At 45.0% G+C, this 18,722-nt stretch overlaps 1 protein-coding gene across 1 annotated transcript in view; it reads left to right on the top strand.

The window, feature by feature from the left end:
• The window catches only part of Bcl2l13 (BCL2 like 13), a 47,303-nt gene extending 28,702 nt beyond the window's left edge, over window positions 1-18,601 (top strand). Inside the window, exons 6-7 of the mRNA XM_057769828.1 lie at window positions 4,991-5,134; window positions 12,571-18,601. Coding sequence (XP_057625811.1) covers window positions 4,991-5,134; window positions 12,571-13,284 — 858 coding nt within the window. The 3' untranslated portion in view covers window positions 13,285-18,601. The remainder of the gene's footprint in view (window positions 1-4,990; window positions 5,135-12,570) is intronic.
• Window positions 18,602-18,722: the final 121 nt, after the last annotated feature.

Genomic DNA, 18,722 nt, shown 5'->3' with positions numbered 1-18,722 from the left:
AAATACTGTTGTCCTGTGAGGGAATTACTCAGAATAAAAATAAGAAGAGAAGACTATTTGCTTCATCTTTCTTGTAATTTTATTTATTTTTTGAGTTGGGACTTCATGTCCTTTAGGCTGCCCTGGAACTCACTGTGTAGCTGGGGATGATCTTGAACTACTGGTTTGCCTGCCTCTACCTCCTCGGTGATAGGATTACAGGCATGTACCTCAGTGGCTGTTTCTCTAGTGCTCAGGATCAAACCCAGGCCTTCACTCATGCTAGGCAGTCTACCAGCTAAGCCATATTCCTCGTCCTTTCTTAATTACTAGAAAGGTGAATATGAGACCTTCTTGGAATGACTAGGCTCTGAATTTTCTTTTCTTTTCTTCTTTTGTTTTTTGAGACATTGTTTCTCTGTGTAATGGTCCTGGTTGTCCGGGAAATTGCCTTGTAGACCAGGCTGACCTCAAACTCCAGAGGTCTGCCTGCCTCTGCCTCCTAAGTGCTGGGAGATAAAGGTGTGTGCTACCACCACCTGGTCTGAATCGTTTTAATATTAAAAAAAGACAAAAATGCAGACTACTAAAAAATAATGATTTAGTTTTAGATTATTGTAACATGAAGGGCCAGGCGTGCTTGTTTGGGTTTTCTGTCCTCCCACCAGGTCCACCACACTGTTTAGCCCCAAAGAAAATCACACATAGGTCTCCATAAATTATAAGCTGATTGGCCCATTAGCTCTTGCCTCTCACTGGCTAACTCTCACATCTTGATTAACCCATTTTTCTGATGTGTGTTAGCCATGTGGCTCAGTACCTTTTTTCAGTGGGGCAGATCACATCCTGCTGCTTTGGTGGTCTGGGCAGGAGTGGGAGGAATCAACTTCCTCCTTCCCAGAATTCTCCTGTTCTCATTACATCATTTCTATTTCCTGTCCGGTTTTCCCGCCTATACTTCCTGCCTGGCCAATCAGCATTTATTTGAAACATGATTGACAGAATACAAACAATTCTCGCGCAGATTATATAGAATACTTGTGAATAATACAGTTGGTATAAATGAGCTGTAGAAGTGACTTAACTTTTCTTGGTTTTGGTTTTTGAACAGCATTTCATTCTAGCCCAAGCTAACCTCAGGATAACTATGTGGCCAGGGATGAGCTTGAACTTCTAAACTTTCCATCATTAACATGTAATTTTCTGTTTACAAGCTTGAACCACATCACCTAGTTTTGTGTTGCTTCATGGCTGCTAAACAAGTACTGAGCTACATCCTTAGCCCTGCTTAGAGCAACTCCTAATGTTTCTTGTACAGGAAAGTTGAAGTATGTAAAGATAATCTCCACTAGTGCTCCCAAACTGGGCAAGGTAGAGGCAAGGAATCAGGAGTTCAGGACCATCCTCAGCTATGTGATGATCTCCAGGCCAGCCTGCTACATGAGACCTTATCTCAAACAAAACCAAAAACATAAATAAGATACAAATAGAAGGGGCTGGAGAGATGGCTCAGAGGTTAAGAGCATTGCCTGCTCTTCCAAAGGTCCTGAGTTCAATTCCCAGCAACCACATGGTGGCTCACAACCATCTGTAATGGGGTTTGGTGCCCTCTTCTGGCCTGCAGGCATACACACAGACAGAATATTGTATACATAATAAATAAATAAATAAATATTTTAAAAAAAAACAAAACAAACAAACAAACAAAAAAAGATACAAATAGAAGTAAGTGAGTCTGAAGGTCCATTAAGAAGGGCCTGTCAGATAAGTAAGCCTGGTGTGATGGTTGCTTAATAATTTCTGTGAGTTGAGTGTGGTGGTGCAGATGTAATCCCAGTATTAGAGGTAGAAGCGGGAGGATCAGTAGTTCAAGGCCAGCCTCAGCTACGTGAGACCCTCTCTTAAGCAAAACAGAACAGGGCTGGCAGAATGACTTAGCAGGTAAAGGTGTTTGCCACCAAGCCTGATGGCCTCAGTTTGACCACTGGGATCCCTGGTAGGAGAGGCAGACTCGCCAGTGTCATTCTCTGACCTCACACACACATTCTCTGAGCCCTATGGTGCACTCTCAGACTGCTCCCTCCCCAGCAATGCATGCGTGGTCTTTAAAACCTCAAAACGGTGTGAGGAATGAGTCATATGTCAGACATGTAGCAACAAGAATATTAGCAGGAAAAGAGAAAGTGCTGCAGTTCATAAAATGAAATGTCTGAGCTCTGCCATTCAAGACTAGTTAGCATGGAAGGAAGATGAGATTGTGAAGGCGCTGGGAGAAGAGATGGGTTAGATGACAGCTGTCCAGAGTGGATAGAGGGACTGCACCTAAAGCTGAACGTGACAGGAGAGAAAGCTTCTCAGATTTGTTACTCATTTATTTTATATAAAATGAGATAGCTGCTTTTTGATAGACATGGAAGAGGTAACTTGTAACAGGTGAAAGGAAATGTTATTTTATATGGTGGCTCTTAAAGTAAGATGTGTACAGTTCATTTCTCCAGTAAACAATAGGAAATTGAGCATGCCTAACATCAAAATGTCACACACTTCTGGATCATTATAGGAGATTAGAATGCTTTGTCGTAGAGGACACTCAGGCCTGTGCAGCTGATCTGAGTTTGCAGGATTCTCAAACCATCCTTTGCCTGCTCCTGCCCAAGGCAGTGTGGAGGCAAGATAAACAATCATTTTGTTTTAGACAGCTTGATGCATTTTCTTATGGAAAAGACCTATCTTATTCTAATAGCCCTATTTCCATTTCCATTAGTGGTAAGAAAAGGTTTTATTGTATTTTGAGCTGGAGTTCTTTGAGAATACCAAACAATGAAGATGTGTGTTGTATCTTCCATTCAGACTTCAAAGTGGATTCCTTCAAGAATCCAAAGCCAAGGAATATTAGTATGAAGCATGAACTCATTTTCAAAGTTTGTTTTCTTTTGAGGAAATACTTTGTCATTCTGGTTTTTTCCTCTGTAATCCAGAAACAAGAAACTGAAATTGGTTTATTTCCTCATACATTCCTTCTTAGGTCACGGAGAGACTTTGATGTTTTAGACAAAAGAGCCTGCATGCAGATGGCATGCAGTTATTAACATTAGTTAGTTTCCCCTCTTTTTCTTTTCTTCTTCCCTCTCCTCCTCCTCCCCATCTCTAGCTTCTTAATTTGTGACATTAGGGAAAGATCCCGTTCCTTCGGTGCTCTGCCACCAAGGCATCCCCAGTCCTTTAGTTTTTGTTTTTATTTTTCTGTATGCATTATTTTTGGTTTTCAAAAGGAAGGCAGTAGACTCTAGTTAGTGTCTGTTGTAAATTATGATTATCTTAAATATCTAGCCACAGGATTATTAGGTATCATCTTAGGGTTTTATTGCTGGCACCGTGAGCACGGCAACTCCACATTTAATTGAGGTGACTCACTTACAGTTTCAGAGGCTCAGTCAGTTGTCCTCATGGTGGGGAGCATGGCAGTGTGCAGGCAGATGTGGTGCTGGAGCTGAGAGTGCTACATCTTGACTCAGGGGCCACAGGAAATTCACTGACTGTCACAGTGAGTGAAGCTTGAGAAAAAGACCTCAAAACCCATCCCACAAAAGGTGTGGTCAAGATTAAAGGTCTGGATTAAAGCCCTTGTCATCCTGCCTCCTCCAACAAGACCAAACTTCCTCCAAGGCCACACCTCCAAATAGTGCCACTCCTAATCCCCCATAATATTATGGGGGCCAAATACATTCAGACTACCACAGGTATAGTTTACAATGCCTCTTTTTGTATTGGAGTTTGATGACTTTCATAAGGTAGCTCATAGTTTTTAAGTTATTATTTTGCCAGATGTGATCACTCACCCATAATTTCAGCACTTGGGGGATCAAGGCAGGAGGATTGCCATGGGTGGAAACCAGCCTGTGTGGTAGCTCAGAAAGAGCAACAATGAAATTTTTTTTCAAATACACAATAAAGTGTTTGGTGCAAAATGTAAAAATTATAGAAATAAGCTGGTGTCAGCGGTGCACACCTTTAATCCCAGCATTTGGGAGGCAGAGGCAGGCAGATCTGAGTTCAAGGCCAGCCTGGTCTAAAGAACAAGTTATAGGACAACCAGAGCTACACAGAGAAACCCTGTTGTGACCCTCCCCCCCCCAAAAAAAAAGAGAAAGAAAAAAGTGCAGAAATACTAGAATCAAAGTTAGTAACTTTTCCCTCACCTGCCCTAATCACTAAGTTCTCTTAAGTGACTGTTGCTAGTTTGTGTCTTTTTTCCCAGAGACCCTGTAAGTCATAGGTGCGTGTGTGCACATGCACTGTGTGTTGACTTAAATTTTGGTAATTGGTGCATTAACAGTCTATTTCTTTTAACAGCAAGGGTGACTACAGTTTTTAGATTAGTCTTTGTTGAATTGTTTTTAGCATTTTGTAGCCACAAATAATTAAAAACCCAGAGACGGGTATTGTCATTCAACCTGAAGATCAGAAAAGCAAAAACCAGCCACTAGAGAGCTCTTACCTCTTTGAAATCTTCAGACTGAAAGAGAGTGAGTTCCTGTCTCATCTTGCCTTACATTTCTCTCTAGTACTGGGAATTAAGGGCATGCACCACTACTACCTGGCCTCTATGGCTGACTAGTGTGGCTGCTGGGATTAAAGCTGTGTGCCACCACTGCCTGGCCTGTATGGCTGACTATTGTGGCTGTTCGTGTTCTATCTTCAGGCAAGCCGTATTTATTAAAACACAGATGAAATATCACTACAGTATTTTTTTTATAGTTAATTGTGTGAATTTCTGAATACATATGTTTCCCACGTGGTTATTTTCACATAACAACTTTTTCTCCTCCCACTCGTATGAAATTTACATACAGTAGCTTGAAAATTTCTAGCAGGAGTTGATGACTTAGCATCGAGAGAAGAAAATAACCACAATCATGTGTCTGCATTAACATTTTCAGTGGTTGAACATAAAATCCATTATAAGAATTCCAAGTTTTATGTTTTTCATGTTTTGATCTTTGCATTCAAGGTTTTGGTGCCTCTAGTTTTGCTACAACAAATGCTTTTGGAATTGACACGACGTAGTCAAGAGCCCCTGAGCACACTGCTGCAGTTTGGCGTGACGTATCTGGAGGATCATGCAGCAGAGTTCATCATGCAGCAAGGTGGCTGGGTATGAACTACTTAAAAAACGGATTTTCTTTAATATAATTAAGACTTTTTAAAAGTTTTAGATATTTTTTATTTGCTGGGAAATCAACCTGGTGATGTTCATGCTAACAAAAAACATCAAAATAACTAAGAGGTGAGGAATAGTAAGATGTGTCTGCGGGGAGGACACAGTTAATGCTTTAGGGGACAGTGTGAGAGTGCTAGGGACTGAAGTCAGACCCACGTGTTAGCAAGTTCTGTACCATTTAGCTAGATCCCCAGCCCACACAGCTGCCATTTTTGAATTTCTTTATATTCTTCTCCTGGGTTTTGGTATGTTTCTATTATCTGTTACCTCATAAGGCTAACAGATTTCCTGAACTTTTTTAAAGCTTTTTATTTTTTGTTATTAAAGATTTATTTAATAAATAAATATATAGTGTATATAGTGTTCTCTCTGCATGTATGCCTGAATGCCAGAAGAGGGCATCAGATCTCACAATAGATGGTTATGATGTCTTTATAGACAGTTAGTTGTGAGCTGCCATATGGTTGCTGGGAATTGGAACTCAGTAAGAGCAGTCAGAGCCTTCTCTCCAGCTCCATTTTTTTTTGTGTGTGTTATTTTTAATTATGTGTATGTGTTTGTATGTAGGTATGCTCGGGAGTGCAGATGCCCATAGGGGCTAGAGGTGCTGGGTCCCTCTAGAGCTGGCGTTATAGGTAGTTGTGAGCCGTTTGATGTGCTGGGAATTGAACTCTGGTCCTCTGGAAGAGTGGTGCATGCTTTTACCCCTGGGCCATCTCTCCAGCCCAGATTTTCTGAATTTTTAAAATCATAGTTTCCATGCGTGTATATCCTTAGACAGTAATTATCTTGCCTGACTTTTGTATATTTTCCTGTAGCTGCCTGCCGCAGTGTTGTAGTCATTGTTTCTTACCCTTTTTTTCATTATTTTGATAGTGGTTCTTTTTTTTTTAAAATATTTATTTATTTATTATGTATACAATATTCTGTCTGTGTGTATGTCTGCAGGCCAGAAGAGGGCATCAGACCTCATTACAGATGGTTGTGAGCCACCATGTGGTTGCCGGGAATTGAACTCAGGACCTTTGGAAGAGCAGGCAATGCTCTTAACCACTGAGCCATCTCTCCAGCCCGATAGTGGTTCTTTTTAACCAGGTTTCTTACTCCATAGTTTTAAAACATAGTTGGAGTTTCTTCAAAGCAAACGTTTACAGTCAAACGTAGTGACACAGCCTTTAATCCCAGCACTTGGGAGGCAGAGGCAGGCGCATCTCTGTGAATTCAGGGCCAGCCTGGTCTACAGAGCGAGTTCCAGGACAGGCTCCAAAACTACACAAAGAAACTCTGTCTTGAAAAACAAACAGGCCGGGCAGTGGTGGCACACGCCTTTAATCCCAGCACTCGGGAGGCAGAGGCAGGCGGATCTCTGTGAGTTCGAGACCAGCCTGGTCTACAAGAGCTAGTTCCAGGACAGGCTCCAAAACCAGAGAAACCCTGTCTCGAAAAACCAAAAAAAAAAAAAAAAAAAAAAAAAAGATTCAGTTTCAGATTACACAGAAAAATTATTGTAAACTTTCATCAATGTCTGTCGTAAATTTTTTTTTTTTTTTTTTTTTGAGACAGGGTTTCTCTGTGGTTTTGGAGCCTGTCCTGGAACTAGCTCTTGTAGACCAGGCTGGTCTCGAACTCACAGAGATCCGCCTGTCTCTGCCTCCCGAGTGCTGGGATTAAAGGCGTGCGCCACCACAGCCCGGCTGTCGTAGATTTTTTGAATGATATTAATCTCTTATTCTTTCCCCTGATTTGAAGATTCTTGTTACAATTTTAAAGAGTAGCAGCCATGAAAAGGATTACTTCTGTTTACTCTAGGATAAGGGTTTTCTTGGAAGCATTTAGGGTAAGGGTTTCTTAGAACAGTTTTATGCTGTAAAAATTGATCTGAAGCCAAGTAGGTTGGTTGCAACTAAGTTAGCATAGTTCTGTAAATCTGGGAACTCTGTCTATTCAGGCATGGGTGCTTATTATGCTGGGTTCTGGGTTGATCCCCACGTCCTCTTCCGTGCTAGAGATGAAAGCTGGGGCCTCGCTCCATGCTGCGCAAGAGCTCTTACCTCTCGGCTACAGTCCCGTCCACAGCCGGCTTCTGAGATGTGTTTTTGTGGGTCTTGGCGTCGTCCTTTTGTACATTAATCTACTTTTCTAGAAGGGCTTTTCACACTCAGTCTTCTTAGTTAGCAGGGACTAAAGCGGCATTTGCGAGGGTCCTGTTTGAGCATTAGAAAGAAGTCAGTTACCTGTTCACATCTCACCTGAGCGACGATGTATGTATGTCTGAGAATGAATGATAAAGGTTTATTGATAAAGTTTAGAGGAGGTGCTTTTCTAGGTGGATTTACCAGTGAGGATGGGCTTTGGAATTCTGTCCACTCATCCTCAGATGGAAAAATGAAACCCATAGGTGCTTAGGTCACCAGTCATGACACAAAAGGTAAAAATCTATACAAGATACAGCAGTTACAAATAATTTGTAACTGATATGAGAAAAAAATCCAAAAAACTTGAAACAAAATAAGCTGAGTATTAGACATCTGGAAGCAAGCAGTATACAGTTTTAATTAATTTTATTTTATTTTTATTTTTTTATTTTTGGTTTTTCGAGACAGGGTTTCTCTGTGGTTTTGGAGCCTGTCCTGGAACTAGCTCTGTAGACCAGGCTGGCCTCAAACTCACAGAGATCCGCCTGCCTGTGCCTCCCGAGTGCTGGGACTAAAGGCGTGCGCCACCACCACCCGGCAGTTAATTTTATTTTTGTCACATGTAGCCAGACTTGCCTTGAACTTACTGTGTAGCTGGACTCTTGGACGCCTTGAACTCCTGATTCTTCTTTTTTATTTTCCAAGTGCTAGAATTACAAGCCTGCACCACCACACTTAGTTTATATAGCTCTGGGCATCAAATTCAGGGCTTCACTCATGTAGGCAATCACTCACTCAACTGAGCCGCATTCCCAACCTGTAAAATGGTTCTTTTAATAATTGTTAGGTCAATTTTCTTCACCTAACTCCTAAGCAGGGTCATATTTTATTTTACATGAGTTTAAACATATTTCCTTTATGTCCTTATCTGTGTGTGTGTATGTATGTATGTATGTATTGTCTCTGCTTGCTTGAAGAAGTGTAACTTGTTTTCTCTACTTCTAGCCGTAAACATAAACTTGAGGCACTGTGATATAATGGACAGGTGTGAGGGTAGAAATTGGACTGTAGCTGCTAAGTGACAGCAGAAGGTATTATTAGAGACAAGCTTAGGTGATGGGTGTGAACAAATACTTTTGGAGCCACTTTGAATGTTACTCTACTTTGCTGAGCTTAGGTAGCCCAGAACAGCTGTCTATGTAGACAGGCCCCCTTGGGAAGAACTTCAGTGGTCATTCTTTTCATTTTTGAAAGAGGTTTTGAGGCTGACCTGAAACTTACTGGGTAGCCCAAGCTGGCCTCCAACTTAGAGCAGTCCTCTTGCCTCAGCTGCTGTGCTGTGCTCTTCCTTCAGCGCTCTCACAGAAGGGCCGCTGAGATGGTTCAGCAGGTAAAGGTGCTGGCCACCAAGCTTGACCTGAGTTGCTTCTGGAACCCGCATGGTAGGAAAGGCCCCTCTGATCTCCATACAATCGCTGTGTGCCCCCTCTCTCCCTGCCCTCCACCACAAATAAATAAATAAAAGCATAAAATTTAGAGGAAAAAAAGACAATTATAAAAGAGCATAAAACATGGTAAATTTTTACTAAAATGGCATGCCTAAGTACAAAAGTAAGTTGTAAGGAGATCTTGGCAGCAGAAGATAGTCCCGTGAGGTGGCTCCCCAGGCTGCGTGGACAGATGTGCTGCTGTGGCGTTCTCTCACAGTGGACCAGAGGCTCTTATGCCCTCTGTTAGCTTCGCTTGGATTGTTAAAGTAATGAGGGGAGGTTTGTAGCTCTTAGGAGAGTACCTTCTTGTGTGCATAAGGCCCTGGGATCCATCCCCACACCACACAAACATCGGGTAGTAACAGAGGAGACTCTGTAAGGAAATCAGTGTCAGCTTGTTAGCTTTCCGTGATGAAAGATCCGTTTCAGTAAACGCAGAACCCAAAGGGCTTTCAGCACACAGTGCTCACCTGTTTACTTAGACACTTTTGGTTCTGGTTTTGTTTCTTAAATCGGTTCTTGTTATAGAGCGTCTCATTTTCCAAAGTGCAGATCAGCAAGTTACTGAGGGTTTGTATCTTTTTTTTTTTTTTTTTGGTGTGGGGAGGGTTTTGAAATAAGATTTCTCTGTATAACAGTCCTGGCTGTCCTGGAACTCACTTTGTAGACCAGGCTGGCCTCGATCTCACTGAGATCTGCCTGCCTCTGCCTCCCAAGTGCTGGGATTAAAGGGGTGTGCCACTACTGTCCATCTGACAGGTCCTATTTTTTATTTGATTTGATTTTTGATTTTGAGTCAAGGTCTCTCTGTAGCCCTGGCTGTCCTGGAACCCATCATGTAGACCAGGCTGGCTTCAAGATCCAGAGGTCCTCCTGTGTCTCTGCCTTCCGAGTGCTGGCATCAAAGTTATGTGCCACTGTGCCCGGCTTGAGAGTTCATATCCTGAAACTCCTGGGCAGCAAGGTTTGGGAGTTCTAACACAATACTCACAGGAGGCTGTGGGTGCGGAGTTGTAGGGGCTATGTAGGCTCCTCATAAAGTACCTAGAACACAAGCAAGAAAAAATAGGGCTGTAAGATGTTGGTTCTAGAGGGTCAGGATATAGTTTAAGGACAGAGTGCCTGGTTGGCATGCACACAGCCCTGGGTTTCATGCCTAGTGCTGCAAAAGAAAGAGAAAAAAAATGCCCCTTAAGAAGAGGGAGGACATCTTGGCTTACTTCATTTGATAGTATTGCTCCTTTAAATAATTTATACTTGGTTTGAGAGTAAACACAGCGAGCTCAGGAAGGATAGTGTGTCTTCTAAATATTGCATTGCCTTGCCCTCTTGGCTTTTTCACTGGAAGAGTCAGATAATTAGCAGACTCCATTTGAACTGAGCCTCTATCTGATGGCTAGCTAATCCGTGAGAGGCAGGTTTTCTGCTCTGAGATATTGATGGACTGACTGTGAGAGGGACTGTGATGGAGGCAGGGGGTTGAACTGAGTTCCCAAGAGAGCCGTGGTCTTTGTTAGACTGATAGCAGTGAGGGCTGCTACATTAGTTACGAGCTGACAAAGGATTCCAGACAGACACGACATTTTGCTTTCATTTATCGACACTTTCCCTTTTTTTGGCGCCAGGCCTGAAACTCAGGACCTTTGTGAGCAGAAGAGCTCCGCCCCTGTTCTGGGTCCCACATCCCCAGCGCCCTCTCCGTTGCTTTTTGGAGACAGGGTCTCAAAAGACAACTAGTTGTTCATCAACTCTTAGTCCTCCTGCCTTCGCCTGTGGCTGGGATGAGCTTTGCCACCACACCTGCCATGTGGGTGCTGGGAATCAATCCCTGGTCCTCTGAGAGCACTGAGCACTCTAACCACTGAGCTATTTTTCCATCCCTCTCAGCTGCATACTGTTCATAGCTGGCCTGGGCTACCTGAGACCTTGTCTCAAAAGCAACAACAAAACAAAACAAAGGAGATACACACTTAGGAATACATTAAGATCCGTGTTGTGGGGCTGGAGAGATGGCTCAGTGGTTAAGAGCATTGCCTCCTCTTCCAAAGGTCCTGAGTTCAATTCCCGGCAACCACATGGTGGCTCTCAACCATCTGTAATGAGGTCTGATGCCCTCTTCTGGCCTGCAGACATACACACAGACAGAATATTGTATGCATAATAAATAAATAAATAAGTAAATAAATATTTTTTTTAAAAAAAGATCCGTGTTGTGCTTAGGGCACAGCAAGATGATAACATGAGAGAAGAAAGAAATGCGGTAGAATTGGGGCTTTCTCGCAGCGCTGACCTCTGACTGCCCGTAAATTCCATGAGTTCTGCCACTGGTGGTCGTTTTCTTGGTCGTAAAGGGCTTTTTGTGACATTCATTATTGATGAAGGTTAGGAATTGTTGTTTGGCTTTACATTACCATCATGCTAATGGAGGCATATTGAGTTTGAAAGAGTTCCCACAGGAGTGGAGCTGGGGACGCCTGGGATCAGGATCCATATGAGGAATGGCACTAAGGGGAGACTTGTCTCGAAGCTAAATAGTAACTCTTATGGGCCTGGGGTGCGTGCAGCTCCGGCCGAGTGCATGTGTGCCTCTCTGAGTCCTGAGTTCCACACTCAGCACAGTTAAAGAGCTCCATTTTAGCACTGCAGAAAGTTACCACAGTGCTCAGTTGTCCCTGGTTTCTTTAGGCTCAATCTAATTGTAAGCTAACTGGTTATTTGAATACCTGTATAGCTGTCTTATTTAAAAAGAAAAAAGGCCGGACTACTGCAGCCTGCTACAGACAATAGAAGTATTATGTCATCAATTTCAAAATATATATTATTGATTATTTTATGTGCATGGAGGTAAGGGACACCTCACAGGAATTAGTTCTAGTCTGTCATGGCTGAACTTTCTATCCCTTGTGCATACAATGCAGAGTAAATTGTTTGCTCATCCCTGCCTGCCTTTTATAGTTCTGTGCTTTGGTTAGACTGCATCTTCTTGATGGCCTTTGCTGCCAGAATTTCATGATTTTTCTGCCATCACCCAGAAAAACGTTCTCCTCTGAACTCTCACTAGCACTTGGTACATGACCGTGTTTCTGTATTTACTAAGTGACAGATTCCCAGAGTACACAATCTTGTTTTCATTTTTTTTCTGCTGTTTTGAGCTAATTGACTGTATGATGCACAGTGGAGCTGCCAAAATTCTCCCTTTTAGCAAGGCAGTGGTGCATGCGTCTTTAATCCCAGCACTGGGGAGGCAGAGGCAGGTGAGTCTCGGAGTTCGAGGCCAGCCTGGTCTGCAGAATGAGTTTTATGACAGCCATGGCTACACAGAGAAACCCTGTCTTGAAAAAACAAAAGCTTTCCCATTTAGCAAGGTATGGGGTGTGCAGGTGTGTTACGCCAGCACTCAGGAGGCTGAAAGAAGCCACTAAGAAAGCTTTGACTGGGAGAAAGAAAAGGTGTGATCATAGTCCAAGTGTACGGGAACTTTTTTCAATTAAAAATTAAAACAAAAATGTGTTTTGGGTGGGGGAAGAAGCTGGGGTAGAAGTGCTCCTTTTTCAAAAAAGGAAAAAAAGAAAAAAGAAAATCTCCTTTGCATTTGCGCTCAGATGAGTACATTCTGTTCAGAAGCTGTATAGAAGTGGGGCAGTGTATTTACTCCTGAAACTTGATGGTAGACAGTTACTTTCCCTAGGTTGACAGTTTTTAAAATTAACGAGTCTGCTTGCGGATTCTCCCTCTCCTCTTTTAGGGCACTGTCTTTAGTCTTGAGTCTGAGGAGGAAGAATACCCGGGAATCATTGCAGAAGATAGTAATGACATTTATATCCTGCCTAGTGACAACTCCGGACAGGTCAGTCCCCCGGAGTCCCCAACGGTGACCACATCTTGGCAGTCTGAGAGCCTACCTGTCTCGCTGTCTGCTAGCCAGAGTTGGCACACAGAAAGCCTCCCGGTCTCTCTCGGGCCCGAGTCCTGGCAGCAGATTGCCATGGACCCGGAAGAAGTGAAGAGCCTGGACAGTAGCGGGGCTGGGGAGAAGAGCGAGAACAACTCCTCTAACTCCGACATTGTGCACGTGGAGAAGGAAGAGGTGCCAGAGGAGGCGTTCCCGGAAGCTGCCGCTCCCTTGCTCCCACAGATCACCGCCAAAGAAGCCTCCGAAATGAGAGTTGAGAAAGCCAGCCCCACTCCATCTGTGTTTGTGGAGTTTGGTGAGGAGGAGCTGGAAGCAGCAGCGGCAGCAAGACCTGCCGCCTTGGAGGGGGCGGAGCCGGCCATCCAGCTGAGTGCAGAGGGGGCTGGGGGCAGGAAAGAGAGCCACACTGGGGAGGCCACTGCTGCCGGGGTAGCCAAGAGTGCCATGCCCATTGAGGGCAAGGCTGTACTGCTGTTTGGAGGGGCTGCTGCAGTGGCCATCCTAGCTGTGGCAGTTGGAGTTGCATTGGCTCTAAGGAAGAAGTAACAGCTTTTCAGACGAGAAAGCAGACAAAAGGACCTGCGGCTTTAGTTGTATTCACTGGAACATAGACTGCCAACGGCTGACTGGACACTGGCAGGACACTGGGGGAGCTGGCTTGACACAGAGTGTTCACACTGGCCTGGTTGTCATCCTGAGGGCCTTGGTGCACACCATATTCGGCAGGGTAAGAGTGCAGTTCCCGTTTAGGACAGGCCTGAGCACCCTTACCTCTCAGTAATTCTCTGTAGGAGGCTGCCCTGTGCGCATAATGATCAGAAACAGCCCTGGCTTCCATCTAGACGCCAGTGGCACCCCACTCCAGTAAGGACAGCCAAAAATGTCTCCTACATTGCCAAATGTCCACTGTGGGCAAAGTCATTCCCTGTTGAGGGCCACTGCTTTAAGGGATAGGGTTCAATTAAGAGAATGTGGGGGAGGAAGCTGCAGCTGGGGACAGCCAGCTGTTCATCCTGTTGTAGTTTCTCATAACAGGTGAACTTGCTGTGCTCTGCAGATGCGCTTTTGCTGGTTTCCCATTCTGCAGCGTGAGATGCTCTTCCATTGCACCACCTCTCAGGTACTGCAGCACAGTGTGGCTCACCCTGCACCCTTTCCACCCAGCAAACCCCCGAAGCCTCCCATGGCTCCATCTTTCAAAGATGCTGCCTCTAGGAACTGCTTAAAAGATAAATACCCAGGCCAGGTTTGGTGGCACCATCTGTAATCCCAGTATATAGGAAGTAGAGGCAAGGAGATTTATCACAAGTTCAAAGCTAGCCTGGTGTATATACTGAGTTTGAGACCAGCCAGGACTGCATGCTGAAACCTTGTCCCAAGAGATTAATGTGTTAGAGCTGCGTAGGAGACTTAAGGTGTCCTAGTCTGATTGCCAGTGCAGGTTACAGGCTGTGGTCATTGTTCTTAGAGGCAGGAAGGCAGTCTACACAGCCTGTCCAGGTCTGCTGGACCTCTTACACGTGTGGCCAACCACCCCACGTGTCCATGACACCTCTGATGGCATTTGCATCATCTAGGACCCTGGGTTAGTGTTTCCCAGTACCTGAACTTGGTCTTTGGGACACCATCGGCTTCCCTGTGGGTCTCCTGCCATGTAGGAAGCAGTGTCATTGTTTGGCTACAGAAAGTTGGAGCGTAACCCTTATTCAATGTAAATCATTGAAAAAAATGATAAAATTTTATCATTTACTATTAGGTATCACTTAATGAAAAGTGGGACAGAAACTTGAATTTAAGACCAAGACTGCTGCTCAGGTGCTGGTTTGGTCTTCAGAGTTCAAGAGGAGACCTCTTGGCCTGAACTCTGGTCAGCCCAACGCCAGGGTGACAGACCAAGAGGCCCCTGTGCACTCACTCACCTGTACTTAGTGGGATTGAGCAGGGTCTTCTGTCATTTGGCTGACCCCATCCCTCAAGGAGGGGTGGAACCTGACCCTGTCATGCCTGGGGGCCACAGTGCCACCTGCAAGGCCCACATGCTTGGTAAGAAGTCTTCTCAGATTTAACTTAGTCATGTAACATTACACTTCTTAGATTCTGAAGTTTATAATAAAAATAATTTTAACTACTCTGATCACCAAGAGCTGATGTTTTAAATATGCTTGGTTTTTAAAAATTATTTTGTAAAGAAACTATCCCTTAAAAAGTACTTGAAAGAGCAGATCAGGAAGAGATTTGAGCATGTTTGTGTCCTGTTGCTGTGTCGCACTGTGATGCCCCGTTGCTGTCCTGTGGGTGTAAGGGCTCTAGCGTGACTGGAGGTGGTGGGAATATGTCCTGGTTCTCACAGCTCAGAGACTGGTGGGTTGCTTTACCTTGATTTTTTTTTTCCCAAAGAGTTTTCTTCCAGCGTTAACCCTTTGGAACTTCGGGTTCTCACTGGTGTAGCCCATTTAAGGGTTCACTGCCACATTCAGGTGGGAGTGGCTAAGAAGTCTGTTATAGGATGGCTGTATCTGTTCTCTACCAAGGCAAGGCCAGGGAAGACGTGGTACTGTGCTAACTGCTTGTTGCTGTGTTTTACCACCCCACGAACACTAACCTGGTTTGCCCAACTATCTTTCTCTGGGTGATGGTAAGTAGGTGACTTTCCATTGGTTCTCTCCACACGGAATCTCATTCCTGGGAGATAGGCATGTTGTATTTCACTGCCCTCTGCTTGGCAATGGGACAGAGTAGCCACCACAAGTGTTGCTGTACTTCCTAGGTTTGCCGTTGCTCTAAATGGATAAAAATAGGCAGTCTACCCATGTAGCCTAGGCTGGTCTTGAACATGTAGTCCAGCCTCAGGACTGAGATTATAAGCATGTGTCACCACACCTGGTCTTTGTCACATTAAAATTAGTTCTCAAGTCCTTCTGGGGACTGACAGGAGGCTGTTCTTGCCCCTGGACTAAAGATTCAGAGCGCATTCAGCCTGACTAGGGCGCACAGCATCAGAATCGAGTCACCGCAGCTCCGCTGTTGCTCATGAACCAGAGTTTTACTAGTTCTGGAGATTGTCACCTGTGTGTGCGCCTCAGCCCTTCCTAGAATTCTTAACTGCTCCATTCTGCGAAACAATTGGTGCTCACTTAGCCAAAATCAGTGAGGTTTTCCTGACAGACACACCAGGACTAAAGAATACCAACTTAATCTTCTGTACTGACATGGCAAATCTGAGTCGAGTGCCTTAGCAGGAGGGCCTCGAATGATCATCACTGCCTCTAGAAGGTGGTCTAGATCAGTGGTTCCCAACCAGTGGGCCGAGACCCCTTGGGGAGGGGTGTTGTATGTCAGCTGTCCTGTATACCAGGGGTTTACAATTCCTCTCAGTAGTAAAATTAGTTATGAAGTAGCAGAATAATTTTGTGGTTGGAGGTCTCCTCGCCACAACACGGAGTGTCACGGCAGTGGGAAGGTTGAGAATCGCTGCTCTAGAAAAACATGCCTGTTTGGGCTGGTTCATGTATACCTCACCCAGAGCATCCCCGGCCCCTCCTGCCTGTGTCCAGCCCCTTCAGGTATCATTTGTCCCAGGGAGAGTGAGGCTCTGAGCCTGGTTCTTGGACCCACAGCTGCCACTGCTGTCTCGGCCTCTGTGCGAAGTGCCCCAGTCAGAGAGCAGTGTCTGCACTGCCTTTTGCTCCAAAGGGGAGATGTGGACATTGAGCTTTTAAGAGCTACTTTATAGAAACTACGCTTTATAGCTAAGAAAAAGTCCTTTCCTTACTCTTATTTTAGGTCTTCATGATCTCTCTGCTCACTAACTAGTATGATCAGCCTTGGTCAGTCTGTCTCTCTCTCTCACACACACACGATCTTAGCAGCAGTACAGCACTGAGATGGCTATGGCCTGCCATGGTAGTATACCTTCTAAGTGAGCTTTGTGGGGGTCGTTGCCCCTTTTGCTGATTTGCTGATATTGATTAAGCACTTAATACACATCAGAGGCTAGAGGACTTTCACACCTGCAGGTCCTGGGAGCTGCTCACTTTAGACTTCCCATGTTAATGAGTAGGAACCCACCCAGAACTCCTGGTTCATGTGGCCTAGCTGATCAGAGGCAAGGCGAGTGAAAATTCCTGACTCCAGGCCCAGTGCAGCGTCCCTTTAGCCACTGGGTGAGCACCCCAGGACCACCCTGTGGCGGTTCTTGAGGTTCAGTAGCCGTATTTAATGTGTGTTGCCATAAACAAAGCCGGACTGTCGGACACAGCTGTCATCCCAGGCATGCAGTGTGACAGATGAAGGCACTTGACACCTCTCTCCCCTTGTTGGCAGTTTTTGATCCCTCTGGTCCTTTCCCCTGTGGTGGCCATCGGTCCAGGGTGGGCATATTGAGGGATATGGGGACACCTAGAGGATTTTGGGTTCTTGACACTCAGACTCAGGAATGACCAGTCTTGCATCTTGCTCATCTGACAAGAGTGCTTCCTAGTGAGATCCTGCCACAGAACTGCTGCGTCCATCAAAACCGACTCTGGTTCTACAGCTGGAGAGCTGGAAGCTGTTGTTAAAAGATGAACACGCTGCCGTCTTCACACAGCCCCCCCACCGAGCCCCAGCTTGGCTCGCCCCACTTTGCCCTTCCCACGCTCATGTTTACACGAGACCCCAGCCCCTCAGCTGCTTCAGTATCGCTCAGGGCAGAACTGTCTCAGGGACACTTTGCCGGGCCTCGGCCCAAGTCGGAGCAGCCAGCTCGGGATCCTCCCGTTTTCTCGTCTAAGAGGGTGTCAGACCTGCTTCTGGATGTATCCCTCCAGCAAACACTTTGACATGAAAAGCTATTAATCTGTCTATGTGTGTGGATGCATGCCACAGTTCTCTCCTTTCACCATGGGGGTCCCCACACTTGGTGGAAGGCATCTTTACCCATGCCTATCTTGCCAGGGCCACGTTTTGTCATTTTGAGATGACAGGTTTGTGGAGGCCTTTCCCAGGACGGTGAGCTATACCTTCCCTTAGTGAGGTCTAAAAAGGTCTGTCTGGTACCGTGTACATGGACCATTTGTTGGTCAGCACAAAAGGAAAAGAAACATTTTTCCCCCTGAACCTGTATTTTCCCTGCTCTTGTAATCTGTCTTTCTTCCTTCATATTAAAAGTGCCTCTTTCTCCTAACCCCTTGTCAGTTTGTTACTGACTCTAGTTCTTGGCGCCCCCCCCCCCCACACACAAAGTACTGGAATGGTAATTGTTAACACAGCGGAGTCAGGCAGTTATGTCTGTCCAGTGTGGATGTAGTCCTGGGTTCCATTCCAGCACCGCATGAACTGGGCATGGAACACATACCTGTAATCCCAGCACTCAGGGGAAGGAAGGCAGTGTTCAAGGCCATACATGGCTAAGAGTTAAAGTTCAGCCTTTACACGGGATCCTATCTTTAAAAAAAAAAATTAGTATTGGGTTGTGGTGGTGCATACCTTTAATTCCAGTACTCGGAAGGCAGAGGCAGGTGGACCTCTGAGTTTGAGGCCAGCCTGGTCTACAGAATTAGTTCAGGACAGCCAGGGCTGTTATACATAGGAACCCTGTCTCAGAAAACAACAACAACAACAACAACAAAAACCAAAAATAAATAAAGATTAGGATAAGCATTTGATTCAGATAGCATCATTTCCAGTGTGCTTCTCAGCTCCGACTTGCTCAATTCATTACTGTGAATTATCTTGGCTCCTTTCCCATGCTGTTGTCTACTTTGTGCCCAAGCTTCTTTCTCTATCAGGAAGTGACAAAATTCAAGTCTACAAACTGTGCTTTCAGACAGTAGCAACTTCTCGGGGGGAAACTCCCTGGAGGTGACAATAAAATGAGCTTTTCTGATAACTGGTGACTCATGGTTTTGTCCGCTACTGTTGGCCTAGGGGGATTACTTCAGGTAATGTTTTGTAGTTGCTTAAGTGCAACTACAAAACATTCTTGGTTTGCCTTAGTCCTGAAG

The sequence above is a fragment of the Chionomys nivalis genome, chromosome 1, assembly GCF_950005125.1.
Source record: "Chionomys nivalis chromosome 1, mChiNiv1.1, whole genome shotgun sequence".
Lineage (NCBI taxonomy): Eukaryota > Metazoa > Chordata > Mammalia > Rodentia > Cricetidae > Chionomys > Chionomys nivalis.
This window is presented reverse-complemented; position numbering and strand designations above follow the sequence as displayed.